Source organism: Cornus florida, unplaced genomic scaffold (genome assembly GCF_030987335.1).
Source record: "Cornus florida cultivar Cherokee Brave unplaced genomic scaffold, ASM3098733v1 CherokeeBrave_3.0.0_Hap2_Chr08, whole genome shotgun sequence".
NCBI classification, from domain to species: Eukaryota; Viridiplantae; Streptophyta; class Magnoliopsida; order Cornales; family Cornaceae; genus Cornus; species Cornus florida.
Window position 1 is genome coordinate 12,537,717 of NW_026775578.1, and position 9,784 is coordinate 12,547,500.

General features: G+C 33.1%; 2 protein-coding genes and 1 pseudogene across 2 annotated transcripts in view; all 3 read left to right on the top strand.

Annotated features, from left to right (window-relative positions):
* Nucleotides 1-3,778: 3,778 nt before the first annotated feature.
* LOC132269416 (NAD(P)H-quinone oxidoreductase subunit H, chloroplastic-like) lies at nucleotides 3,779-6,277 on the top strand (annotated as a pseudogene).
* A 1-nt stretch (nucleotide 6,278) lies between these two features.
* LOC132269418 (NAD(P)H-quinone oxidoreductase subunit 1, chloroplastic) lies at nucleotides 6,279-7,744 on the top strand. The gene has a single exon (XM_059770603.1). It carries the CDS (start codon nucleotides 6,279-6,281, stop codon nucleotides 6,843-6,845), a length of 567 nt encoding a protein of 188 aa, XP_059626586.1. The 3' UTR covers nucleotides 6,846-7,744.
* A 768-nt stretch (nucleotides 7,745-8,512) lies between these two features.
* Nucleotides 8,513-9,784, top strand: part of LOC132269419 (NAD(P)H-quinone oxidoreductase subunit I, chloroplastic) — a 1,646-nt gene continuing 374 nt past the window's right edge. Inside the window, exon 1 of the mRNA XM_059770604.1 lies at nucleotides 8,513-9,784. This exon is cut by the window's right edge and continues 374 nt beyond it. Coding sequence (XP_059626587.1) covers nucleotides 8,568-9,071 — 504 coding nt within the window. The 5' untranslated portion in view covers nucleotides 8,513-8,567 and the 3' untranslated portion in view covers nucleotides 9,072-9,784.

Below are 9,784 nucleotides of genomic sequence, written 5' to 3' on the forward strand. Positions count from 1 at the left end.
ATATATATATGTATATGAAAGATAGCCTATATAGAGTGGTGGCATTTGGCTAGGTTTTGGGGTAACTGTACCTAGCAAGGAAATTTGTTACATCTTCTACCACCATTACATTGCATGTGAAGGCTACTCGTCTAGGTTTAGCTATGTTAATTTAGCTCATAATTTTTCATTTGGTGGGTAATTGAAAGTATTGTTTCAATTTAAAAAATAATAATAATAATAAATAAAATAAAATAAAATAAAATAAAATCTTAGCTAAATACTTGAGAAAAGGAGGTAGAGGAATATAATACTAAACGAATGAATTAAACTACCCATTACAATCTGTCAATCTATCATGAAATAAAAAATATAGAGATGGAAAAAGATAATGCTTATAGTAAGTATTTGATAAATTTAGGTTAGATAATATCTTCTAGCTATATATATATATATATGTTGTTGTTGTTGTTGTTGTTAGAACTTTACTCAAGTGATGTAAACTGATTTCGAGAAAATATCCATGCTCAAGCTGACTTTAGATAAAAAGAGGCATCAATTAGAGTTGAAAAAAAAGGAAAACCTATCCTCATATACGAGGGCAGCTACATTAAACTAAGCTTTAATTAAATTAATGGAGCTCTTTATGCTGGTCATGATTAATGTAAGTCTTTAGCATATGGGTAAGCCAAAATGTGATGTAAGTGTGAAGTCAGGACACATATAAAGTGTTATTTAATTATTAATTTACTATGATTAACTGTTTGATTGTCATATAGTGCCAAGGAATGAATTAAGAAATGTAAAATAATTATTGATCCTATCAACTATAGGTAACACAATCATAATAATTAGGACAAGTAAGACTTCTTATGATTCTAACACAATCATAATAATTAGGACAAGTAAGATTTCTTATGATTCTATGATAGGTAACATAGGTTATATAATAAATTGGACATGAATAAAGTAAAATATATAAATATATAGCATTAGCGGAAGATTTATTACCAGCAAGCTGTTCATACACCAAAAATCTACAACAACACAACCAAAACAAATATATATATATATATCTGCACAATTGCTTGATTGGGACCTTAATTATTATGAATTTTTTATTATTTTATAATTAACTCCAGCTTCGAATCCCCCTTTTTATGTTTTATGTTTGGGTTAGGCCCATTAGGGACAACCAACTCATTCCTATTTAACCATTCAGAAAAAAAAAAAAAAAAAAAAAAAAAAAAAAAAAAAAAAAAAACCAACTCATTCCTAAGGCTTTGTTTGGATGGAAAGATTTAGATGGATTTGGAAAGAAAAGAAATGAAAGGATAATGAGTGTTATGTTTGAATGAGATGATTTGAAGAGGAAAGAAATGATTTGAAAGGATTTGGAGGGATAGCTATCCCTCCAAATCTCTCATTTGGAATCCCTCCCAAATTGACAAGATTTGGAGGGATGTGGAGAGAAAGGGAGCTAATGACAAAAGCATCCCTCATTTGGAATCCCTACTAACCCTACCAAAAGGATAAGATAGTAATTTCATTATTCTCTCCTTTGTGTTATCCAAATAACAATATTGTCAATTCATTTCTTTTTTCTCATATCTATATAAACATACATATAAATTATAACTATCATTTCCTTTCTTTTATTTTCTTTTCTCTTATAATCCTTTCCTTTCTTTTCTCTCTTGTGTATCCAAACGAAGCCTAAGAAATGAACTTAAAGTTAGGTAAATTGGGCTTACGCAAGCCAATTGGAGCGTCAAAAACAATCAAGTTAAAATTTGAGTACCAATTTAATTAATTAATTTATTATTTTTTTTTTACGACAATAGTTAGTAATTAGTGATAGTTAGCCTAGTCGGAAAAGGAAATCGGACCTGAACCTATAGTGGAGAGGCTCTAAAGGCCTTTGTCACTTGGGCAAATTTAAATAGTAACAGTTGAAACAAATTTTATTAAAATTTTAAATTAAATTTCTCCTAATTCTAAATCTAAAATAATCCACGTAACATTACACAATCCATGACATTACACAATCCATGGTTTGCGCCGATGTGCTGATCTAAGAAATTCCATTTATCCATGTACAGTAGTAAATTAACAACATCACTACTTGCTGATTTCTTCAAAACTAATCTTTTACCATCTTAAGTTACTAGTAAACAGCAATGTCGCCCGTGACACAAGACATTCTTACATATTTCCTAACCAAAAAAAAAAAATACGTAACACACGCAAGCGTAGCTAGCAATAGATTGATTACATTATCTACTGTGGCACTGGCCTAACAAAAAAGCATGACCGTGTAGTGTGCGAGGTAGCAGTCGCCTAAGCACAAGTTGGGCGTCTCTGCGGCATAGCAAAAAGGAGTTCAAGGTCAGGTGGCCGGAAATACCCATTTTTTGGTGGGTCCCTTTTGACCTGATCACACGAGTATCTCCTCTTATTCTTCGGTGGAGGCGGGCACAACGCGGCCTCCGGAATCTGACACCCGCCGTGCTTCGGCGTCGAACACCCTTCATCCATAACCACCTCATACACCTCTTCTATCTCCATTATAATAAATTCAAAACCCTCTCTTCTCACACTCATAATATATAAAGCATGTATGTATGTATGTAGTTTTTAAACTTCGGAAGATTAATAGATATGTTCCAAGAGTTTGGAAGGCGCCAAACCTGTAAAAAAAGCGTGTGGTGAAAATAGCTACACTGATGAGGTGTGGCCTCTACGTGTTACCATGGCATTTTCTTTCTAAGTGAATCGGACACGTGGTTTAGATCACTCTTTATTCCATTTAGTTTTAGGGTTTTACCATTTGGATTTATGACTAAAACGACTTAGAACTAAGGGTTATTGCGGGAGCACTAAGGGTTATTGCGGGAGCGAGAAGGTAACAAAATCTTTAAATTTTAGATTTGGATTTGCTTGTATGACCATTATATATTTTGTTAATTAATTAAAAATATGATTTTATTAATACAAAAAAAAAAAAAAAAAAAAAAAAAAAAATTATTTAAATCTTATTCATAATATTAGTAATGCTTATAATACAAAAATTATAGTAAATTTTTTATCACTGATAAAATTGAATTTGTAGATTGAATAAGAATTTGCTTTATGGAAATTCGCATGTTGAGTGTGAAAGTGACAACATTTCAGAAGGGCTGTTAGTCTCTTACAGGGCTGAGGGTGCAGAAGGAGACAATCACCAAAGTCGACATTTATCATGGGCCTGGATAAGAAATAATTTATCGAGAAAAGCTTATGAACTTTTTAATGTTGGGTCCAGACTAGTGGCCCGAAAGCTGCAGGGGCGGGGGTACTTCAATTAGATCCTCTACATTCTTTGGGCCATAGGTTTGAATGTGAGGGTTCAGTCCTGTCATTGTTAAAACTAGCCCAGTCTAGTTAAGTTACTAATTTGGGATTGCTTCTAATTTGGATTTTCAAAATTCATATGCTTCTAATGTAGTATATCTCAAAAACCTTAAAAAAAAAAAAAAAAAGAAAAAATTAATGTTTTTTTTTTTTTTTTTTCTCATATTTACTTACCTGCTTTATTATAAATAAATAAAAAAGAAAATTACAAATCGAGAAACCAAATAAGAAAGATTTCCATTACATTATATTTTCCTTCTATAATTACAGTAAATATTTGAGTGAAATGGGGACTTAATAACAATTCAAGTAGCACCTGTTATTGCTTTATCTACCAGGGAGTGTGTTAACAGATTTGGCACAATATTTGATAAAATGTGGAGGGAAGTGGGGTAAATGTTCTGGATATAATGCTGATTCAAAAGAATTTAACTCTTACAGAATTGATGAAAAAGGGAATATTGATTATCGAACCCGTTCGTCTGTTTTTAAAAAACGACGGACAATTTATTATGTATCAAACCCTCGGTATTTCATTGGTTCATAAGAGTAAGCACAAAACTAATCAAAGATACCGAGAAAAAGAATATCTTGATAAGAAGAACTTTGATGAATTCATTGCAAAACATCAAAAGATAACTGGAAATATAGACAAAAATCATTATGATTTGCTTATTCCTGAAAATATTTTATCATCTAGACGTTGTAGAGAGTTGAGAATTCTAATTTGTTTCAATTCAAAGAATAGAAATGGTATGGATAGAAATCCAGTATTTTGCAACGGGAACAGCAAAAAAGACTGGGGTCCATTTTTGGATGAAAATCCTCATCTTGATAGCGAGAAAAATAAATTAATTAAATTAAAGTTTTTCCTTTGGCCCAATTATCGATTAGAAGATTTAGCTTGTATGAATCGTTATTGGTTTGATACCAATAATGGAAGTCGTTTCAGTATGTTAAGGATACATATGTATCCACGATTGAAACTTTGTTGATGGTACATTTTTCCTCTATATCCTCTATCATATCTAGTATCTAAAAGCAAACAAAACAAATGCGCACATGCCTTGTCTTACACTAATATACGATACCAATTCAATGACGTATCCATTCGATATAGAAATGAATCTTCTTTATTTTAGGCCTAAATTATTCTCTTTCGTAAGTGCAGAAATGTATTATCCTTTTGTATTCCTATCCGACTCCAATTTTAAATTGAATTGATTATTGATTCATTTTACTTGATAAAATTGGAGTCCATAAAGAAATTTAGATTATTGTGTATATCAGATTAAAATGACTAGCCTTATTATTATTACTGATCGGTAAAATTAATATATGTAAAAGGGGGGGTTCTTTTATGGTAAAAAATCCATTCATCTCGGTTATTTCCCAAGAAAAAGAAGAAAAGAGGGGGTCCGTTGAATTTCAAGTATTCGTGTTCACCAATAAGATACAGAGACTTACTTCCCATTTGGAATTGCACAAAAAAGACTATTTATCTCAGAGGGGTCTGCGGAAAATTCTGGGAAAACGTCAACGGCTATTGGCTTATTTGTCAAAAAAAAATAGAGTACGTTATAAAGAATTAATTAGTCAGTTGGGTATTCGAGAGACAAAAACTCGTTAATTTGATGAGTCATTTTGAATTATTCGCTTAATTTTTGATGAACTTCTTTTCGCTTTCAGCAATTCATGGAAGAATGAATCGGGGAAAAACTTATGACTGCAACAGCTACAAGAAAAGACCTCATGATAGTCAATATGGGCCCTCAACACCCATCAATGCATGGTGTTCTTCGACTCATCGTTACTCTAGATGGTGAAGATGTTATTGACTGTGAACCAATATTGGGTTATTTACACAGAGGGATGGAAAAGATTGCGGAAGACCGAACAATTATACAATATTTGCCTTATGTAACACGTTGGGATTATTTAGCTACTATGTTCACAGAAGCAATAACCGTAAATGCACCAGAGCAGTTAGGAAATATTCAAGTACCCAAAAGGGCTAGCTATATCAGAGTAATTATGTTGGAATTAAGTCGTATAGCTTCTCATTTGTTATGGCTTGGCCCCTTTATGGCCGATATTGGTGCGCAGACCCCCTTCTTCTATATTTTTCGAGAAAGAGAATTAATATATGACCTATTCGAAGCTGCTACCGGTATGCGAATGATGCATAATTATTTTCGTATCGGAGGAGTAGCTGCTGATCTACCTCATGGTTGGATAGATAAATGTTTGGATTTTTGCGATTATTTTTTAACAGGGGTTGCTGAATATCAAAAGCTTATTACGCGGAATCCTATTTTTTTAGAGCGAGTTGAGGGGGTGGGCATTATTGGAGGCGAAGAGGCAATAAATTGGGGTTTATCAGGACCAATGCTGCGAGCTTCTGGAATACAATGGGATCTTCGTAAAGTTGATCATTATGAGTGTTACGATGAATTTGACTGGGAAGTCCAATGGCAAAAAGAGGGGGATTCATTAGCTCGTTATTTAGTACGAATCGGTGAAATGAAAGAATCCATAAAAATTATTCAACAGGCTCTAGAAGGAATTCCGGGGGGGGCCCTATGAGAATTTAGAAATCCGACGCTTTGATAAAGTAAGGAATCCCGAATGGAATGATTTTGAATATCGATTTATTAGTAAAAAACCTTCTCCAACTTTTGAATTGTCGAACCAAGAACTTTATGTAAGAGTCGAAGCCCCAAAAGGGGAATTGGGAATTTTTCTCATAGGAGATCAGAGTGTTTTTCCTTGGAGATGGAAAATTCGCCCACCAGGTTTTATCAATTTGCAAATTCTTCCTCAGTTAGTTAAAAAAATGAAATTGGCCGATATTATGACGATCCTAGGTAGCATAGATATCATTATGGGAGAAGTTGATCGTTGAAATGATAATTGATACAACAGAAGTACAAGCTATCAATTCTTTTTCCAGATTGGAATCGTTAAAAGAGGTCTATGAGATCATATGGATGCTTGTCCCTATTTTGACTCTTGTATTAGGAATCACAATAGGTGTACTAGTAATTGTTTGGTTAGAAAGAGAAATATCAGCAGGAATACAACAACGTATTGGACCTGAATACGCCGGCCCTCTGGGAATTCTTCAAGCTCTAGCAGATGGGACAAAATTACTTTTCAAAGAGAACCTTCTTCCATCTAGAGGAGATTCTCGTTTATTCAGTATCGGACCATCCATAGCAGTTATATCAATTTTACTAAGTTATTTAGTAATTCCTTTTGGCTATCGCCTTGTTCTAGCCGATCTCAGTATTGGTGTTTTTTTATGGATTGCTATTTCAAGTATTGCTCCTGTTGGACTTCTTATGTCAGGATATGGATCAAATAATAAATATTCCTTTTTAGGTGGTCTGCGAGCTGCTGCTCAATCAATTAGTTATGAAATACCATTAACTCTATGTGTGTTATCAATATCTCTACGTGTGATTCGTTGAGACAAAAACTTTCCCTATTTCCTTGCTTTATAGGAAAGAAGTTAAATGCGTTGAATACATATTTTCATATTTTTTATTCAACATTTGGGTTGATGAATTAAACCAGATAGTTATATGAGTGAGAAAAACAGCTTTTAAATTCGCAGTAAAAAGATTGAGTCTCATTTCCTATGTACAAGAGTTAAGTGAAAGTAAACATAAACAGTAGAGGCTGCTTACCCCAAGATTGGTTGATTAGTCATCATGTCTTGAAGCGGGTTCAAAAGATCAACTGGATGGGGTTTTTATTATTTATTACCAGACATGTATTATTATAATGGGGGATTGGGCAAAAATGAGTGGATGGTTAGGAACACCAAGGTACACAAAGGATTAGTAATAGAGATTATGTAAGTTATCCAACAGGATATTTCTGCATAAAAGGAATTCTAATTGGGACTTTAAGTTGGTAGAAACGATCAAGCAGTACTCCCCACGATTCCGATCCAGAGTATGCTCCTATCCACCGATTCGGTAAATAACTATCAGGAACGAAGTAATCCTCTATTTATTTTTTTTGAAAGCCCCCCTTTTCTGAGAAAGGAGAATAGGAATGAAAAAATAAATAAAATAGAAAGAATTTCATTGCAATAGAAAAAAGGAAAAATCTTTTTTTATTCTTTCTTTCCTATATACATATTTAGAGAGACGGGCTTTTTATCATGATTCATGAACTAATGTAATGTCTAATTCTTTAACTAATGTAATGTCTAATTCTTTTTCGTAATTGAAAATGGTAGGTTGAAATATGTATGGATATTGCTACAAAAAGTATTTTATTGAAAGATTAAGTTATTACTCATACACAACAAAAAAAGAAAAATTATTAAAAGATGAGATCAATTCAGAAGCACTTTTTTTATTTATTATAAATAGAGCAGACAGAATTCCATTGGTCTAATTCGGGACCTTACGATAGATTTTGACTCTATCTATCCTACAAACATATCAAGATAAATAATATTGAATGCGTCCTTAGATTTATTTGTGACCCTCGAGGAGCCGTATGAGGTGAAAATCTCATGTACGGTTCTGTAATAGCGATGGAAACAGTGATGTTATCACCGACTATGATTATCTAACAGTTCAAGTACAGTTGATATAGTTGAAGCACAGTCAAAATATGGGTTTTGGGGATGGAATTTGTGGCGTCAACCTATAGGGTTTATCATTTTTCTAATTTCTTCCCTAGCGGAATGTGAAAGATTACCTTTTGATTTACCAGAAGCGGAAGAGGAGTTAGTAGCGGGTTATCAAACCGAATACTCAGGTATCAAATTTGGTTTGTTTTACGTTGCTTCCTATCTAAATCTACTAGTTTCTTCATTATTTGTAACAGTTCTTTACTTGGGCGGTTGGAATCTTTCTATTCTGTACATACTCGTTCCTGAGCTTTTTGAAATAAATAAAGCGGGTATAGTCTTTGGAACAATAATTAGCATCTTTATTACATTAGCTAAAACTTATTTGTTCTTGTTCATTTCTATCACAACAAGATGGACTTTACCGAGGCTGAGAATGGACCAACTATTAAATCTTGGATGGAAATTTCTTTTACCTATTTCTCTAGGTAATCTATTATTAACAACTTCTTCCCAACTTATGTCACTGTAAAGGAATACCACGACTTGTCTCAAACAAGAGAAAGAAACAGGCATAAAATTTTTTATAGATATTCGCGATATGTTCCCTATGGTAACTGGGTTCATGAATTATGGTCAACAAACAATACGGGCTGCAAGATACATTGGTCAAAGTTTCATGATTACCTTATCCCATGCGAATCGTTTACCCGTAACTATTCAATACCCCTATGAAAAATTAATCACATCGGAGCGTTTCCGCGGCCGAATCCACTTTGAATTTGATAAATGCATTGCTTGTGAAGTATGTGTTCGCGTATGTCCTATAGATCTACCTGTTGTTGATTGGAAATTGGAAACGGATATTCGAAAGAAACGATTGCTTAATTACAGTATTGATTTCGGAATCTGTATATTTTGTGGTAATTGCGTTGAGTATTGTCCAACAAATTGTTTATCGATGACTGAAGAATATGAACTTTCTACGTATGATCGTCACGAATTGAATTATAATCAAATTGCTTTGGGTCGTTTACCAATATCGGTAATTGACGATTCCACGGTTCGAACAATTTGGAATTCGCCTCAAATAAAAAATGACTAAACCCCTTGATTCAAGAGCAATTCCCAATTACTAAGGTTAAGTTTTGATCTAAACGAATACGGTTTTTGTTTGGTCAATAACTAAAAATCCAAACTATTGATTAGTTGGTGAGAACCGCGGCTCAATTTGGATAGAAAATCTATTTCTATATTTTATTCCATATTCGTAATGATTTCAAAATATATAGTTTCAAACTATCCTTTCGGATAAAGAATGAGATTTCTGTACCTAATACGCACTCATTAAGATTGAATTCAATTAACAATTAAGAAATCTCATAAAAAAATATAGAGTCACCTTTTTCCTGGTCAGGTCAATAAAGTCATGAAATATTTCGATTTATTTATTTCTTATTTTACATAGAATGGATTTACCTGGACCAATACATGATTTTCTTTTAGTTTTTCTGGGATTGGGTATTATATTGGGAGGTCTGGGAGTAGTATTACTTAACAATACAATTTTTTCCGCCTTTTCATTGGGATTGGTTCTTGTTTGTATCTCCCTATTCTATATTCTATCTAATTCCCATTTTGTAGCCGCTGCGCAACTTCTTATTTACGTAGGAGCTATAAATATTTTAATCATATTTGCTGTGATGTTCATGAATGGTTCAGAATATCACAAAGATTTTTATCTTTGGACCGTTGGGGATGGGGTTACTTCGATGGTTTGTACAAGTATTTTTGTTTCACTAATTACTACTATTCTAG

What these genes read in the sequence shown, in the direction of transcription:
- LOC132269418 (XM_059770603.1), top strand. Translation starts at nt 6,279, where the DNA reads ATGATAATTGATACAACAGAAGTACAAGCTATCAATTCTTTTTCCAGA.